This window comes from Geotrypetes seraphini, chromosome 3 (genome assembly GCF_902459505.1).
Source record: "Geotrypetes seraphini chromosome 3, aGeoSer1.1, whole genome shotgun sequence".
In the NCBI taxonomy this organism is placed as follows: Eukaryota; Metazoa; Chordata; class Amphibia; order Gymnophiona; family Dermophiidae; genus Geotrypetes; species Geotrypetes seraphini.
This window is the reverse complement of record NC_047086.1, coordinates 345360238-345379441: the sequence shown is the minus strand read 5'-3', so window position 1 is coordinate 345379441 and position 19204 is coordinate 345360238. Positions and strand designations below refer to the sequence as shown.

The following is a 19204-nucleotide window of genomic DNA, read 5'->3' as shown; positions in this document are numbered from 1 at the left end:
AGCAGAGAAGAATTAACCTCCAAAATTAGCCGCCTCCAGAGAAATAGCATCACAGCATAACAAATACCAGGATCATTTTCGTCCATTTTCACTGGTACTATATGGAACCGCTTTGCAGAAGAGGCCATGTGCTCAAAGAGGAAACCCATGCTGAAATCCATCAGTCCTCTACATGAGCCAAACATCCATCAACAACCAAAGTGCTAAAACTGGAAGCATACAAGCTTCTTCTGTAAGCTGCTGAAGCAATGAGCAAAGATACAGAAACTTCAACCAGAATGCCCTGAGTTTCCCTCGGGGGGGGGGGGGGGGGGGGCGTCAAGCTTGTAATATACATATATAGCCTGGTGTTGTGCCCCAAATGGCTCCAGAAGAATTAAAAAAGAAAAAGAGAATTCACTGCTGGCAACAAAGGTCAGATGAAACCTGAGCTCCCTAAGGAAAGTCATCAATAAGAAAGGTTCTTCCATCATCTGTAGAATGATTAAATATACTGGTTTAACAGTGGAGAATATGCACTGAAAAGATCTAAATAATGCTATAAACCACTGAAAGTCAGGTATCCTTATTACTCTTAAGCTCCAACTAGGAAGAAAAAGCCTTAGCCATTGGGGAGAGTAGATTGGGGGGGGAAGGGGGGTCTTAGACTCCTCTGAGTTACACTCCAACTCTAATCCAAACTATTTCTTCCATAATTTTTAAATTTTTATATGGAGCTCTAACTTTACACATCCAGTTCAAATGGAGCTCAGTTTTCCAATTGTCTCAGAAGCTATACAATTATCCCATTATCTTCTGCTAGAGGCTGGGAAATACTGTTGATATCATGCTGTATCCTTACAAAATATGCAGGACTTTTTTTTAACTTCTTTGTCTCCATCTGCTGGTTGATAGACATAACTGACAAGTTCTGGGCTGGGTTGGTGAGGATACTAAGGAAACAAAATATCACCATATAGTTGCTACTTGTGTTTTTTATTTGTGATTTACAGGAATGACTCATGCTTAAGCTGTTCTTGTTCTGCTACTGACCTTGACAAAATATAAAGATATTATTTAGAGATTCTTCCCCCCCACTTACCTGCCATCTTATTTTTGAAATATATTAACCTAACAGTCTCCAATCCTAAAAGGTTTAATGAACCTTCATTATTCAGTGCCCGCACCTGAATGAGAAAGCACATAATACAAGAGGATATTATTTCCTTTTAATTAAGTAGTCTTTGCTGGCTCATTTCTGTACATGATTATGTCACTATGCATAGTAGACAGTGACAGAGATAGGGAGTCTAAGAACTACATGATAGAGGCACCAACAAACTGAAACAAAGAAAATGAAAAAGAATGTTTGAGAAAAATATTCACCTGTAACAATATTAATTCATAAAACATCACAGCCCTTGAGAAGCTCTTATTTATGGCTTTGAACTGCTGCAGATAATATCAGCAGCAGGAGCCAAGGGTAGGGTTAGTTTACCAGTGTTATGTACCAACAAAACATCCCTTGAACAAATGGATCAAATAGGTGAGTATTGTGGGGGCATAAACATTGGACACAGAATGGAGAGAGGAAGGGGGCACTAACTTGGGACATAGGTGGGGAGGGAACAGAAAAGGAGAATTGTTGGGCATGAGTGTGTGAGTGAGAGGGAAAGAGATGGTGCACATGGGGAAAGGAATTGGGCATGGAGAAAGAGGAGTGAGGTAGAGATACATAGGGAATAGAAGGATGAGAGGGAGAAATGTTGGATATGGTGGTGGAGAGGGACCAGAGGGACAGATTGAAGGGGATGCAAGGGGGAGGAATGTTGGACATAGTGATGAAGGGAGAAATGTGGCGTGGTGTTGGAGAGGGGTGATAGAAAGAGAAATGGGCATGGGGCTGGTGGGCAGTGATGAAAAATGTAGCACATGATCTGGGGTATGAGAGAGGAAGAAAAGTTGGGACTCAGAGGGGCAGAGAGAGATGTTGGTTGGGGAATAGAATGAGGTCTGGAGGAGAGGAAGAAAGAAAGAAGGAAAGAAAGAAATATTAGATGCAGTCAGAAGAAGTGCAACCAGAGACTCTTGAAATCACCAGACAACAAAGGTAGGAAAAATGATATTATTTTCAATTTAGTGATCAAAATGCATCAGTTTTGAGAATTTATATCTGCTGTCTATATTTTGCACAATATTTGTCTATTTTTCTATAGTTGTTACTGAGGTGCATTGCATATTTTAAAGTCAGCTGCCTTGACCTCTTTGAATAAAACCCAAATATAAATATAAATGATAATTAACATTTTCTCTGTGTGCTTTGTGTTTTTAAATTTTGTGGTTACCATTATGTATTAATAAGATTATATTGTGTGGATATGAAAAATGGATGGAAGAAATTGCATTACTATTAGTACTATTATTATGGGGGTGGAGTAAGGGGCAGAGTTTGGGGTAGAGCTTGGGCAGGGATACTCGGTTGGTATTTGTTAGGCTTAGGGGGCACTTGTCTTGGAAAGGTTGAGAAACACTGATCTAGGCATTGCCAACAACTTATGGTTTATTCAAAAGCTGTGCCAAACGCATGACATGAAGGTCAATATGCCAGTTACCTTCTTGAGAGGAATTGTCTGAATCCATTCCATTGAGTTCACATCAAAGACATCAACTGCATTTTCACTGTACATAGACAGATATGGTGCACCGTAACCTGGGGAAGTATAAAAAGACACCCACATTCATCACTGGCACAAATCACTATAAAATGCTTTTATCTGTGCTTAAACTACCTGAAAGTTTTATAGGGAGCCTTATTAGCCAAATATTTTAGCAATGTGCTCCAAGGCTCTAAGGCTGAGATTTACAGATACACTGTAAAGGAAGAGGACAAAACAAGCAGTTACCTGCCTCTGCTCTAAATTGTATGTCAGAAATAGCAAAATGGATACCCAGAAGTATGTAGCCTGAGATTAGTGCAGTTATCTCTCAGCAAGGACTGCTACTAGTTTGGTTTGCTTAACCCTCCCCCCCCAACAAACAACAATTGCCTGCTATCTTTCTACTTGCTGTCTTAGACTTACTTTCTTTGAACTTTTCTGTTCTGCTTTTGGGGGGTTTCTTTTTCTTTAAGATTGTCTCTCTTTATTATTTCTCAACTATTATTTGCTAACAAACTGGAGAAATTCACCATTAAAACTCTTTGAAAAATGTTTAAAAATCAGCTTAAAAGTATGAAGGATTAAGCAATGATTGGGTGGTGAGGTAGTTGGAGGGTTTTCTCTCCTTTTTTGCCCCTCCATGTCTCTGAGCTATCCTATCATACGTAAAGCTGGTATTGATACACTTTTCTGTTTTTGAGGGTTGTGTTTTTGGTTATATATATTGAAGACTTTCACAACCTATTATATATCTTGAAGACTTTCACAATCTATTATATATCTTGTGATATTATTCTTGTACCCTGAGATATTTTCTGACTAAGGCTGGATTGAATAGGCATTCCTCTGGCCGGCCTTCATGCCAAAGGTACAGGGGAGGCGGGGTTGCCAAGAGGTTGGGCAACAGCGGCATGGAGGGAGCGGGGATCTTTTCTGCTGGCGGGGGTGGGGGGGAGGGTGTTTGGTTGTCTGGGGGTGGGCGGCGGGAGGGAATTGGCATCCCTGCTACCAATCTTCAATTTGGGGGTCTCTTTTTTTTTTTTTTTAAATTTGTGTGTGGAAGGGGGGGAGAGGGGTCTGAGCTGTCAAACCTCCTTACTTTTTCTGTCAGTGCCTGAACCAATCAGCTCTCAGGCACTGACACCTGAGATGCACTTTTTACAGTGCCAGCATAGTCGGACCAGTTGCTGATTTTTGGTCACCGAAAGCTGATGCCATGCTTGGAGCTTTACTTGATAATGAAGAATCACCCGGCGTGCTCGTTTAAATATTAATAAGCCCATATACTTCCCCCTCTGAATCCGCGGTTTCAGCATCCGCAGATTCGGTTATTCGTGATTTTAAACCAAAACAACCATTTTCATTTTTGGGGCAATTTTAAGCCCTGTAAGCCCCCCCTTAAGCCTTACCTGGTGGTCTAGCGGGTTTTTGAGGCAGGAGCGATCTTCCCATGCTCCTGCCCCGCGCAGATCGCTCACAGGATAAGGCTACCTTGAGCTCCTGTAGTCTCTCGAGAGTACGACGGGAGCTCAAGGCAGCCATTTCCTATGAGCGATCTGCAGGAGCGATTGGGGCAGGAGAGTGGGAAGATTGCTCCTGCCCTGAAAACCCGCTAGACTACCAGGTAAGGCTTAAGGGGGGGCTTACAGGGCTTAAAATAGCCGAGGGAAGCAGGGGTTAGGGGCAGAACCAGCCCAAATATTATTTGTGGTTTTTCAATAGTCGCAGGCCAGCTTTGCCCCTAACCCTCATGGATACGGAGGGAGAAGTGTATTCTTGGCAGAAAGTGCTAGGAAGCTTGGAAAAGACCACGGTAAGCCATTTTTTGATAATCTGCTGCTAAAATACATGCATGCTAAACCTGCTGGAACTGGTTCAGCGACCACGTTAAAGGGCACATTGTTTTGAGAATCTGGGCCTGAGACTGCTGCAGGAGGTTGCAGCTGCTATTTTGTAATCGAGAATGGTCTGAGCAGCAGTTCCTGCTCAGGTCATTCCCAGTTCCAAAACGACCCCACAAAGCTGCCATGGGACGTCGTGGCTGCCTTTTTCTCAGCAAGAAGGAAGGAGGTAGGTGCAATTTGGGATGCTCCTGCCCCAAAGACACCATTACACTACCAGGGCCTTTACAAAGTAGGCCCAGGGTAGGCTTACTACCCAGGGGCGAGGGGAGGAGGGCAAAATGGTGGACGGCATGGAGGAGATGTGCTGTCTGTCAGGGGGGATGTGGTGAGGATGGTAGGGGGCAGGCCTGACGTTTTAGGTTTTCACCAAAATGCAAACTCAAACCCAGATTTCGTGTTGTTTTGGTGCCAAATCTAAAACAAAAACTGAAATCTGGTCGACCTCTAGGGCAGCCTACAAGAAAATTAGTGTGTATGTGTGGGGGTGGGTTCTCCTTTTTCAGCCTTTATACTCGAGATTAATTGGTCACAAAGATCTTTGCATTAAAATCTCAGTACACCTAACCAATATTCTTCAATTGTATACTACCTTGTTCTTCCTATAGGAAAGGTGGTATATCAAATGTAATAAATCATAATGTAGTAAATAATTTTGATATTCATCATTCTACAGCTATACTATCAAAGTGACTTTTCTTCAGGATAACTATTATGCCCTAGTCCTAATGTAGATCATACGGAGGCTTACAGCTTGCTCATCAGTTTCCAAGTCTGCAATGAAAAAGAAGTTGAAACAAATAGGAGGTAGATGAAATTAAATATGCTACCTGGATTATACATCATCCAATTTATTTCCACTCCCACTAAGAATAAGAGACCAAGAATAGATGAATTACAGTATACTCTGATAGACTATGGTTTGTGACACAGACACCCAATATCCCAAAGGAAAAATTAGGGTGTTTTTTTTTAACTCCTTGCTCTCAATTTAATGTTAGATATAAAATTTCATTTTAAGGGAAATTTTCAAATTTTTCACATATTTGCAATGCTCACAGGTAATTTCTTCCCATCAATTTTCAAAGTAAAAGCACGTGCAAACTTTCATTTTGAAAATAACCTAGGGCAAACATATCTGCACACTTACTGCACATACATTTTAATGTGGAAACTTTTTCTGAGTTCAGTAATGTGCTTGCTTTTGAAAATTCAGAAGTACAGAAATATTTCCAAACTTGCACCCGTATTGCCACTTGGAATGTTTAGCCCTACAGCAGGTAAAATTACATGCATGATGCCACAATGCACAGAATCTCCTCCTTTATACGGAGAGTATTCTGACCCTTATTATCCCCACTGACAAATAATTTTTAGCAGGGAACTAGTGAAAACAGTATGCAACACTTTTGAACTAATATGAGGTAGCCTCATTGTGAAAAATATTGATGTATATTATTTAGGTAAACTTCAGATTTCAATTAAACCAAAAACTATTCTATACACAGTTTTCTTACACTATAACAATGATTAAAAGTTCAACAAAACCTTCTTTAGTAATATCTGTGCTACATCATGATATGACATGCAACTGAATTTAGCAGAATGGTATATATATAATCTGAATGACATGTTATTTCCTACACTAACTGTTAAATAAATTCATGTTTCTTCTGATGGAGGGGGAAAGAAAGGACTTACAGCATGAAGATGGAGATGCAGGCCACATCAGTTCCTGTTGTCTTGACCTTCGACCCTGGCAGTCAATATAAACCCCCACGCTGCTAAAACACAGCAGGTACTCTTTATTTGAGATTTCGACTGCACAGATGGCATCCGTGGGCTGTTGCGTGATGAATGAAAGTGTATGGTCATCTGGGTGCAGCAGGCTGTAGGGGTTTCCCTCTGTATGCAAGGGGTACTTCATGAAACCTGACTGAAACCCCACACAGAGCCGTTCGTTAAAGATGGCCATCCATTGTACATTGCCTGGGACTTGGATCTCCTTGATCTTTTTGTGCCGTGTCTTGCTCTGATTAAGTTCATAACAGAGAACTTGTCTTTTCATGGCTACACACAGGCAGCTCAGTGTTCCATGGCGCACTTGCCCCGATGTGATAGTCTGACAACCTTTAGTTTCCACCAGTTTGAAAAATTCAGTCTCTCGCCCATCAAGGGCTGCCATTGGGAAAAGCCGCACATGCCGGTTCCGGCCTGAAATCACAGCAATCAGGTGTGCACTGGGGATGAGCTCAACTTGGTGAACCTTTTTATTGTCACCAACCCGGATAATCTCTACAAAACAGGATAAACCAATTAAAGATGCTTATGAGGGTTGGATTTAGAACAGAAACTTATGCAGACATAATTTGTTAAGTTAGAGCTCAAGAGGGACCAGCAAGATATGTTGGGTCTAAGTTTGGGAGCTGTTATAAAAGGAGCAAAAAAAAAAAAAAAAATCTCCTGGTTATTTGAAGGCTCTTGGCATCAGGATCCCTCTGATTCAGAATGAGCTGGAAGGGCCAAGGAATAAAAGCAAATTGTCATTGTAGAAAAAAAAGAAAAGAATTACGCACTACATACACTTGGCAAGATGTAAACAAAGTGTTACAAGAAAGAGTAAACTTGGAAGAAAACTGGAGCCAGCCTATTGTCAGTGTGGGAATTCAAGGTTTAATTTCTTGATCTTCATGGGAGAAACCCAGACAACTGTGTAACAATGACTTCTAATGGTGTATATGTACCATGTTCCAAATATCCTCCCCCAAACACTATGGTTTGTCACCCCTGGTTGGGGTTGAAACAACTTGCACTAGAGGTGGGCAATCTTTGCCCCTACACAGGCACCACTGTGGTCAAGTGGCACTAGCATGCACTATGGGCGACTGCCTTGACTGGACAGTCCTTTATCTAATGGGATACTGTCATTTAGCTGACTGCATGACTAAGAAATCTTCTTCATAACCTGAAAAAGAATTACACTAAGCACTGCATAAGAAAGAGGGCAGCCCTTTAATTGTAGCAGAGAAAAAGCCAAGAGAGTCTGTCTTTCTAGGGTGATCCCCACTCCTCCCTACAGGGCACAATTTTGCCTACGATTAGTTCAGAGTAAGAGAGGTTAAAAATGAGGCATAAGCTTCAATTATGACCTCAACTGGCCACTGTTGTAAATAAGAAGCTGGAATTGATGGCCCTTTGGTGCTTATGTACTTGAGCTGGGAATCCAAAAGAGCAGAAGAAAACTCCCAGGTTCCCAAAATATAGAACCATTTTTCTTTTTGGTCCTTTACGGAAAATAAACTCAAATTCCAGATATTAATATTTGGTACTTTGTTATACAGGGTCAACCAAAAGTTTGTATACAGTATTTATTCATTATTTCTTTTTAGTTTACAGGTGACACGAATAACATTTATGTGACGATTTTGTTATCAGTTATATCATTTCGTTTTTACTGTACTTGATCATTGTTCAGTAGTGCATTATATTTATTCAGTATCTGTACAATAAAAGAAATAATGAATAAATACTCCCCACTATGAAACCTCTAAACCAACAAATACTAACACCCAGTACTCCTTATGATTCACTCCCACCCTAGACATTACATACAATACTTCCTGTGTTATACCTCACCACGAGACCTCCTGATCCCCAATCTCTGCATGCAATTATAAATAGTGCCAGTTACATGTGTAAATTAATTGGCAAATTAGTTGCTAATTGGTACTAAACCGAAAATCACCAATCACTAGTGTTAACTGGCACTAATTTCCAGTTTCGCACAAAACTTAAATTATTGCACGTGTGTTTGATGTGTCAAGTGGTATTTAGATGGCAACTCTGGCTGTGAAGAACTAAGGCTGGTAACAGGCAGACTTGTAAAGTCTGTGTCCCATATACAGGAATCTGGTTTAGAATGGCCTGGAGAGGACTTCGACAGAAACTCCAGTAATCTGAACATGAGGACAGTGCTAAGCAGATTTTTACAATTTTAGGTCTGCAAACGACAAGTTGGTTTGGATAAGCTGGAATGAGCTTTGACAGCAACTTTAGTAGTTGGAACCCAAAGACAATGCTGGGGTAGATTACTATAGTCTATGTTCTAAAAATGCCAAAGAAATACAATGATCAAGTAATCACATTCATTGTTGGTTCAATCATGAATTGATAATGAGTGAGACTGTTGTGCAGAGTGGATGGACTTAGTCACAATTCTAGAAACTAAGTACAGAGAAACTATAGCTCATAATTGCAAAGGATGTAAATGTGGGAAGGTTGAAGGCCTGCATGCTATGATCCTAGAGTACTACCATTTTAGGCCTTATCTTCAACATTGCTTCTTACAAGACCAACACTTAAGCCAACATCCAAACCCCCATATAGGTTTAACTTGACTAGATTGTAAACTGCTACATGTGCACTTATACAATGCTTTTTATACGTGGCAGTACTACAGAATAGAGAATGACATGGTGACAAAATTCATCACCGTTCCTGTCCCCGCGGATAACCGCGGGAAATAATCCCATGTCATTTTCTAGTGTCTATTTCAACCTCAGTCCTTCTACACCAGCATTCTTCAAAGCAAAGCTTGCGGGTCAGTGGTTGTGGCCATTCATACTCTGATTCTTCCCTCTTTCCTTAAAGAATGACATGAAGATGGTTTCCTGCGGTTATCCGTGGGGACAGGAACGGTGATGAATTTTGTCACCGTGTCATTCTCTACTACAGAATGAAAGATTAGGTTTCTTACCTTTGCTAATCTTCCTTCTTGTAAATCTCCTCTGAAGGCTGAAAACTAGGGTTCTTGCATCCTCTCCAGCCTTGGCTGCAGGGCTCACAAACAAATTTTGTTCCCTCCCTCTGAGTATAACTCCCTGGATACTTCCCATGATGCTCAGTTGGTAGCAAAGCCAGGTAGATCTAGCACAAACAGGAAACACAAGAAAAGAGAGAGAGGGGTACGGGGACTCCCTGCTACAAGTCAATTCTGCTCATGATAAACAAATACATAACTAACAAATACCATCAAGGCCAAAATTTATTGAACAAGAAATGGAAACATTTATAAACTGCAAAACAGCATAACTGTGCACTAAAGGAGCTACAGCCTGAGGATCAGAAGGGGCACCACTCAGGGACATTTCTAACCCCTTAACCTTATATCAAAGGACACTCCCATGATGCTTAGAGGTCAAAGACAAAAATCCAGCTTACCAATTACTGAATAGGCGACCTGCGAATCGGACAGAATAGAAGGGTGGGTGTTCAGCCTCCAGAGGAGATTTACAAGGAAGATTAGCAGAGGTAAGAAACCTAATCTTTCATTCTTGTACAATCCCTCTGGAGGTTGAACACTAGGGATGTATCAAGGCAGTCCCACCTTTGGGGGTGGGGGCCCGATGAACCCGCAGTCAGAATAGAAGCCCCAAAAGCTATATCATGCATAGCCATCACATCAAGTCGGCAAAACTTGGGAAAGGAAGAAAGAGAGGCCCAAGTGTCCGCCCTATCAATCCCATCAGGCGAAACCGCAAGAGATCCAGCCCAAGAGGAAGCCAGATCTCCGTTAGAGTGAGCCTTCGCCCCAAGGGGAGGCGTCTCTCCCTCCCACTGACACAGAGGCAGTGGAAACGTCCACATGGGTCCATCTAGAGATCGGAGCCTTGGACGCAGGCCAACCCCAGCTTGCAGAGCTCATCAAGAGAAAGAGATGGTCCGAAAGCAATCGTGGCCACCAGGCATCTCAAAAGGAGACACTGCCCATCCAGAGACCGTAAAGGACGGTCCTTAGATGTGGAGCCAGATGGAACAAAGGCTGACAGCCGCACTTCCTGGTTAACATTGACAGAGGAAACCACTTTTGGGAGAAAGGAAGGCACTGTCCCTCTAAATAACCACAGACTCCATTAAGCAGAGGAAAGGATCTCTGCACGACAAGGCCTGAAGCTCCGACACTCTCTGTGCAGAGGCAACTGCAACAAAGAAAATTGTCTGGATGGAAAAATCCATCAGAGAAATCCCATCCAGGGATTCAAATGGCAGATGAGCCAGAGAGCGGAGAGAGTTAGATTCTAAATAGGATAAGGCAGTCGCAATGGAGACCTCAGCCTCTCTGCCCCCCACCCCCCCGCAAGAAGCGGATAATGTCCAGGTAAGACGCCAGCAAACCTCTGAGAGAAGAGGGACCCAAACACAAAAGTCCCGCAATCTGGACCCAGAGAGAAGAAACAGCCAGACGCTTCCTGAGGCCAGCCTGCAGGAAGTCCAGAGCATGTACCACCAACTGTGCCAAGGGATCCACTTGTACCCCCGCACACTAAACCGGAAAGCCCCTCCTGGCTTTCGTGGAAGCCGACACCATGAATTACCTCATGCTCTGAAAGAGCAAAGTGAAGACTGCAGATGAGTAGCCCCTAGTTGTCAAGGCCACGCGGTCAAGCGCCAGGCTGGAAGACCAAAGCACTCTGTATCTTGAAGCACTAGCGGGCCCTTCATGAACAAGCTCCGTGGTAAGACGCAAACGAGGTCTGCCTACCAAGGCCTTCTAGGCCAGACTGGGGCCACTAGGAGTACTGAATCTTCGATGAGAGACCACCCGGTACAGAACGCACCCTATCATAGGCCATGGGGGAAATACATACATAAGTTCTCCCCCTCCACTGGCCACTGTTGAACCAGAATGTCAAGCTCTTCGCTGCCAACCTCCCATCGGCGGCTGAAGAACCTATCTGCCCTCCGGCTCCCCGAGGACACCATCAGATCGAAGACGGGACGGCCCCACCAGTTAACAGTAGACTCGAATGCTAGCCTGGACACGGACAGTCCCTCAGTCCAGAATCTGAAGACTCAGGAAGTCTGCCTGAACGTTGTGTACTCTGGCCACATGAGCCTTGGACAAGGCCACCAGATGCCTTTCTACCCAGGAAAAGAGCATTTGAATCTCCAAGCTAAGCAGGGGACTCCTAATGCTTCCCTGATAATTGACATAGGCAACAGCCATCACAATGTCAAAGAACACACAGATGGCCTTCCGAAGGAGACACCGTCGAAATCTCAGCAAAGTCAGACGGATCGCTCGCAGCTCCAGTCGATTGATCAACCATCTGCTCTCCAATGCACTCCACTGGCCCTAGACTGGCACAGATCTGCAAACTGCTCCCCAACTGGAGAGACTCGTGTTCATTGTCAGGGCACCCAGACCAAGACTCACAGAGGAAGGCCTCTGTTCAGAGTAACAGGGGTCAACCACCATAGCATGCCACAGCTTGCCATCGCCAACCAAGGCAACTGCACCCCAGTGCATCCAGCTGAGGATTCCACTGATTCAGAAGGGACAACTGAATAGGACAGAGGTGAGCTCGTGCCCATGGAAACACAGCCATGGTCTCCACCACGAGACCCAAAACCTGCAGAAACTGCCAGGTCGTTGGGACTGGAACTGCTATCATGACACTAATGGCATTCCGAAGCTTGAGCCTCGTGGATTCCGGCAGGAACACCTGATTCCAGCCCACGTGGAACCGGACTCCCAGGTACTCCAAGTCCTGCGTCGGCTTGAGATGGCTCTTCATGAGACTCTCCAGCAAATGCACCACCTGGAGAACTGCCATTCAGCCTTCCTCCAGCGAGGGGGCTCTGATCAGTCAGTCGTTGAGGTATGGATGTACTAGCACACCCAGCAAGCGCAGATGGGCATCCACCACCACCATGACTTTGGTGAAGGATCTGGGTGCCGATGCCAGCCTGAAGGGCAGTGCTGCGAACTGGAAATGTCTCCCGAGTATGTGAAATCTCAGGAACCTCCTGTGATCTGGAAAATCGGGATGTGGAGGTACGCTTCCATGAGATCCATGGAAGCCACAAACTCCCCGGGCGCCACTGCGGCCACAACGGAATGCACTGTTTCCATCCGGAAATGCGGAACTTGCAGGAAGGCATTCATTGCCTTCAGGTCCAGAATAGGTCTGCAATCTTCAGAGTCTTTCTTCGGCACGATGAAGTATCTCCTGGAGCCCAAGTCTCCTTTTGGAACAGGCTCTATGGCCACCAGATCCAGTAAGTAGCGCACTGTGGCTCGTACCTTGCTGGTTCTGTCCAGATTTCCCATAGAAGACAGGAAGAAGCCCGTTGGAGGTCGGAAAAACTGCAGGCAAAGGCCCTCCCTGAGCACCTCGTGGACCCATGGGTTTGAAGTTATTTTCTGCCATTCTGGAAGGAAAGCTGAAATCCGCACCCCCATCCGGGAGGGGGGGGCGCCAGATACCTGGCGTTATAATTTTCTCATAGGAGGAACAGAAGGACGGTAGTTGGAAGAATGTTGGTGTGCTGTACCTCCAAAGCAAGCTCTGGAGGGAGCTCCGAAATGCTGTCCTGTCACCGGGATCACAGTGCGTCGGTAGGGATGAATATTTGCCCATCCCACATCCCTGGGTGGACGAGGTTTAGAGCCAGGGAGCACCTCAGGCTTATGGTCCTGAACACTGGCCATCAGGTCATCCAAACCCTGGCCAAACAAGAGCGAACCTTTAAAAGGTAACCTGCTCAGTGTAGCTTTAGACGAAGAAGCACCCGACCACTGGCAAATCCACAGCATTTGCTGAGCGGAAACTGAATAAGCTCCCAGCTTAGTTAAAAACTTTCAAGATGTCATAGTGTGTGTCTGCCAAATAATTCACCCCAGAGACCAGGAATTTGAGGTCACGAAGGACAACCTCCTCGGGATCTAGACGGAGCTTGGTGTGATATGCCCGGGGCACAAAGGAAGTGGCCGCCACAGCTCGCATTATCGCCGTAGCAGAAATAAAAAGACACTTGAGAACAAAATCCACTATTCTGTCCTGAACATCCTTCAGGACAACCCCTCCATTCGAGGGTAAAGAGGTATGCTTAGAGACCTGAGCCACAGCCAAATTCACCTTTTGCAGGACCAGGTGCTAGATGAATTCCAATGCCATGGGATACAACTTTTCCATGATCCTAGTGCATTTAAGAGGACCATCCGGGAACTCCCAGACCTCTAACAGCACTTCCACCAAAACCGCATTGTCCGGCAAGAAGGTAGAAAGCGGTGCTTAGAACTTATGACTGGACATTTTGCCTAAACTGTGTGGTCTGAATCCAGGGTCCGTGATCACCGTGACCCAGAAATAAGGTTGGGCAGGTGGTTAGTTTTGAAGAACCTGGCGATTTTACAGGTGAGGGGACCAGGGCATGCAGGGAAACCACCGAAAATCCCGATTTTAGCACCCCCCAAAATTGCCAAACTCTGGGGCACACAGACACAACTGAGACATGTGCTGCAATGCAATTCAATGGCAGCCAGCAATACACAGTGCAAGCAATGAGATCAGTACCTCAGAAGCTGATAAAACTGGATTTTCAGGTCTTCTGACTGCTTCACCTTCCCTGTCACCGCAGATAATGACCACCAGGACCCCTCAGGGAAATTAGGGAAGATACGCAGTCCGGTTCTGATCCCGGCGTACCTCCACGGAACCGCAGCAGCCTGCGCTCTACCCCTTAGCGGACGAACCCGGGGTGAGATGGCTCCCAAACTGGAGACCCAATCCGATGTGCAGGCTGTCTAGGGGGCTTACTGCAGTTTCAGCTATCAGGGCACCCCCCAGAAGCAGACAATATTTAAGTAAAAGTCTGCTATCTCCCACCGACGGAACACTCCCACAGAGTGAATCCACAGCACTTGCGCAATATTCACGTTAAGAACAAATTAAAAGACTAGAAATTGAAAAATAAATCACGAAAGAATCCAGCAGCAAGGCTGCAGGAACAAACTGAGCATCATGAGAAATATCCAGGGAGGTATACTCAGTGGGAGGGGACAAAATTTGTTTGTGAGCCCTGCAGCCAAGGCTAGGAGTGTTCAGCTTCCAGAGGGATTGTACAAGAAATGATGGTTAGTGATAGGAGTCCGAACTATACATCCTTAGAAGTCTCATACTTAGTCCACACCTCTCAAACTTGAAGTACACCATGTTTCCTTTATTGACCACGATTATATCTTTCATCTATCTGCTTCAACTGTGTTATCCATATAAATTTTGGAAGTTGTTAGATATTTAGAACTGTATGCTCCAAGTTACGGAAAAGGGTTAAAATTTAGGGCAATCTATGCCCTTCCTTCACAGTACAACCCAGGTGATACCGTTAGTTCACCCTTAATGCCTTGTGTCAAAAAAGAGAGCTTTTCAATGCATTTTTTGCCCTCAGAGATGCCACCAGAAGATCACAATATCATATCTTCTGGTTTTATGCACCCAATCGTCATTGGGTCAATATATAGTGTGTGTATAACTTTCTTATTATTTTTCAATTATTTTAATTTTAAGACAATAAATATTTTAAAGGAGTTTTTCATAAATTGAATACTTAGCTGACTGGTGGTTGGTGGTTAGCAAGGGATTAATGAGCCAACATGTTTCACCCTTAGAAACATGTTGGCTCATTAATCCCTTGCTAACCACCAACCACCAGTCAGCTAAGTATTCAATTTATGAAAAAGATATGATATTGTGATCTTCTGGTGGCATCTCTGAGGGCAAAAAATGCATTGAAAAGCTCTCTTTTTTGACACAAGGCATTAAGGGTGAACTAACGGTATCACCTGGGTTGTACTATAGATACCTGGTCCTTGTAAAAAACCCACTTCACTATATATAGCCAGATACACTACTTCCTTCACAGTAAACATAATGTAAAAATAATATGTTGAACACTGGGTGCTTCTGGCGAAACAGGCTTTTGAAACGCATATTACTTTTTCTTACCATCTTTGGTGACATGTACAACAAAGAGCCCTTCTTCATTCCCTAGAGCTATCCGTTCGTGATCTAAACCAGGAAGAGAAAAAGTTAAGATTCATCACTTTGTCATAGATGGTAAAATAGGAATATAAAACAACATGGTTTTGATTGTGCGTCTCAATATCTTTTGGCAACCATGGAGATATTAGTTGCTTTTGACACAGTTAACCCACATTCTCTCTTTAAATCCCTGTTCTTTCTCTGCCATGCTGGAAAAACACAGCGGCAGCCATTTTCTTTTTTTATGAACATTTTCGAATATATCCAAATTCTTCTTCCTTTAACCTGTTTATAAACAAAATCTGGTTTACAGTATCGTCTTATATTTGTGGTTAGAAGAGCAGAAATTTTGATTTGTGGGTTATAAATATTTTAAGTAAAATAAATATCTTAATCAGAAAATGAAAATGTATTATCTGTAGAGGCATCACTGAATTTTTACAGGTTCAATTTGCTTCTAAAGCATTATGTACTTGTAGAAACCAAAGCCATAATGTTAATTGTTACTGTAAGTCTTGTCTACCACTTAGACTTGCATGATCTAACAAGAAGAGCTAGGGCAGAATGCCCACCTAAGATGGCTGCAGACTGTGTAGTTTTAATGAGGGGTAGTGTGCTGTCATAAGCTTCTTTGGGAATGTAAACTGAACGATCTTTCAGTTTGTTCTTCTTCAGGATCCTGTGAAGTTCATTCAGGACCCCCACCCACTTGGTCTTCTCGTTCTCACTGTCCGCTAGAATCAGGATTGAACACTTGTTACTTGAGGTTGAGAGCTGGGATGCTGTAATCTAAAAGAAAGAAATAGTATATTTATTTAAAAATTGTTATATACCCTCATCTTGAGGAATCCCAGTCAAGATGGTGTACTGTAAATGATGTTTTATATATGCAATGAATAACAAAAGAAACATTTTAGATTATCCTCTTCTAAAAATCCAGATAGGGTCTCTCAAATTGTCTTTTATCTCTCCTGAAGCCCAGGCCCATTATTTTCCAAAAACACTTGAGCTCTGCTAGTCCTGACAGGCTGGATCTCAAAGTAGAGCAGTGCACACCAATCTTTCCGCAGAAACAATCCCAATTCCCAAGGCTGCAGAAAATATATGATCCCTGGGTAGTACAGGACAATGCTGTTCTATGGAGGTCTGCTCAAGTTGTGACCCTAAATGTGAGTTTTGTGACACCATTTGGGAAGCTCAACATCAGCTACAGGGATTGGACAGCATCTCCATTTTCCACATTCATTTAACTTATGCACCACATTTATAGCAAAAGCTAAGGGGGATGGGACTTGTAGAGAAAGGGGATATATACTGCTTTTTTGTGGTTATACATTCAAAGTGGTTTCATATATACAGCTACTTATTTTGTACCTGGGGCAGTGGAGGATTAAGTGATATGCCCAGGGTCACAAGAAGCAATACTGGGAATTTAAGGTGATCTACAACATTAAAAATATAACTAGAGTAGCTTTAAATAAAAAATGCATTCTAGATAACATACCAAAATTGACATAAGAATCAAATGAAAAAACATCAATGATATAAATTTAATACATCAATTACATAAAAACAGGAAAAGTCCATAGTCTGCTATTGAGAAAGACATGGAGGAAGCTTGCCCTGGGTTGGTAGCACGGAATATTACTACCGTATTTTCGCGGATATAACGCGCGCGTTATACGTGATTTTACGTACCGCGCATACCCCTCGTGCGTTATATGCCTGAGCGTGGTATACAAAAGTTTTTAAACATAGTTCCCACCCCGCCCGACGCCCAATTCACCCCCCCAGCAGAACCGCTCGCACCCCCACCCCGAACGACCGCTCGCACGCGCTCCCACCCGCACCCGCATCCACGATCGGAGCAAGAGGGAGCCCAAGCCCTCTTGCCCGGCCGACTCCCCGACGTCCGATACATCCCCCCCCCCGGCAGGACCACTCGCACCCTCACCCCGAAGGACCGCCGACTCCCCAACAATATCGGGCCAGGAGGGAGCCCAAATCCTCCTGGCCACGGCGACCCCCTAACCCCACCCCGCACTACATTACGGGCAGGAGGGATCCCAGGCCCTCCTGCCCTCGACGCAAACCCCCTCCCCCCAACGACCGCCCCCCCCCAAGAACCTCCGCCCGTCCCCCAGCCGACCCGCGACCCCCCTGGCCGACCCCCACGACACCCCCACCCGCCTTCCCCGTACTTTGTGTAGTTGGGCCAGAAGGGAGCCCAAACCCTCCTGGCCACGGCGACCCCCTAACCCCACCCCGCACTACATTACGGGCAGGAGGGATCCCAGGCCCTCCTGCCCTCGACGCAAACCCCCCTCCCTCCAACGACCGCCCCCCCCCAAGAACCTCCGACCGACCCGCGACCCCCCTGGCCGACCCCCCCACCCCCCTTCCCCGTACCTTTGGAAGTTGGCCGGACAGACGGGAGCCAAACCCGCCTGTCCGGCAGGCAGCCAACGAAGGAATGAGGCCAGATTGGCCCATCCGTCCTAAAGCTCCGCCTACTGGTGGGGCCTAAGGCGCGTGGGCCAATCAGAATAGGCCCTGGAGCCTTAGGTCCCACCTGGGGGCGCGGCCTGAGGCACATGGGCCAAACCCGACCATGTGTCTCAGGCCGCGCCCCCAGGTGGGACCTAAGGCTCCAGGGCCTATTCTGATTGGCCCACGCGCCTTAGGCCCCACCAGTAGGCGGAGCTTTAGGACGGATGGGCCAATCCGGCCTCATTCCTTCGTTGGCTGCCTGCCGGACAGGCGGGTTTGGCTCCCGTCTGTCCGGCCAACTTCCAAAGGTACGGGGAAGGGGGGTGGGGGGGTCGGCCAGGGGGGTCGCGGGTCGGTCGGAGGTTCTTGGGGGGGGCGGTCGTTGGAGGGAGGGGGGTTTGCGTCGAGGGCAGGAGGGCCTGGGATCCCTCCTGCCCGTAATGTAGTGCGGGGTGGGGTTAGGGGGTCGCCGTGGCCAGGAGGGTTTGGGCTCCCTTCTGGCCCAACTACACAAAGTACGGGGAAGGCGGGTGGGGGTGTCGTGGGGGTCGGCCAGGGGGGTCGCGGGTCGGCTGGGGGACGGGCGGAGGTTCTTGGGGGGGGGCGGTCGTTGGGGGGAGGGGGTTTGCGTCGAGGGCAGGAGGGCCTGGGATCCCTCCTGCCCGTAATGTAGTGCGGGGTGGGGTTAGGGGGTCGCCGTGGCCAGGAGGATTTGGGCTCCCTCCTGGCCCAATATTGTCGGGGAGTCGGCGGTCCTTCGGGGTGGGGGTGCGAGTGGTCCTGCCGAGGGGGGAGAAGAATCGGACGTCGAGGGGGGGCATCAGGCTTTCAGGATGGGGACAGGACTTCAAGGGGGGACAGGCAGACCTTCAAGGGGGGACAGGCAGACCTTCAAGGGGGGACAGGACTTCAAGGGGGACAGGCACGGAGAGGCGGGGCAGTGCACCGAAAGTCAGGGCGGGTGAACGGTGAGTCGGGGCAACCAGAGGAGAGTCGGGGCAGTGCACCGAAAGTCGGGGTGAGTCGGGGCAACCAAAGGAGAGTCGGGGCAGTGCACCGAAAGTCAGGGTGAGTCGGGGCAACCAGATGAGAGTCGGGGAGGGCGAAAGGAGAATCGGGGTGGCCAGAGGAGAGTCGGGGAGAGCGAAAGGAGAGTCGGGGTGGCCAGAGGAGAGTCGGGCAGCATGCGCGTTATATGCCTGAGCGCGGTATAGAAAAGTTTTTGTACATATCATCGTGATTTCTGCGCGCTATACCCCTGTGCGCGTTTTACAATGGTGCGCGTTATATCCGCGAAAATACGGTACTTTTTGGGTTTTTGCCAGGCACCAGTGACCTGGATTGGTCACTG

The 19204-nt window shown here is 45.9% G+C and overlaps 1 protein-coding gene across 2 annotated transcripts in view; it reads right to left on the bottom strand.

Annotated features, from left to right (window-relative positions):
• Positions 1 to 19204, bottom strand: part of CDC42BPA (CDC42 binding protein kinase alpha) — a 488866-nt gene that overhangs the window by 55092 nt on the left and 414570 nt on the right. For both annotated transcript variants that reach the window (XM_033938547.1, XM_033938546.1), the window contains exons 28-32: positions 15936 to 16152; positions 15328 to 15390; positions 6239 to 6832; positions 2592 to 2689; positions 1082 to 1166 (exon numbers count right to left, since the gene is read on the bottom strand). In XM_033938547.1, the coding sequence (XP_033794438.1) occupies positions 1082 to 1166; positions 2592 to 2689; positions 6239 to 6832; positions 15328 to 15390; positions 15936 to 16152 (1057 nt within the window). The remainder of the gene's footprint in view (positions 1 to 1081; positions 1167 to 2591; positions 2690 to 6238; positions 6833 to 15327; positions 15391 to 15935; positions 16153 to 19204) is intronic.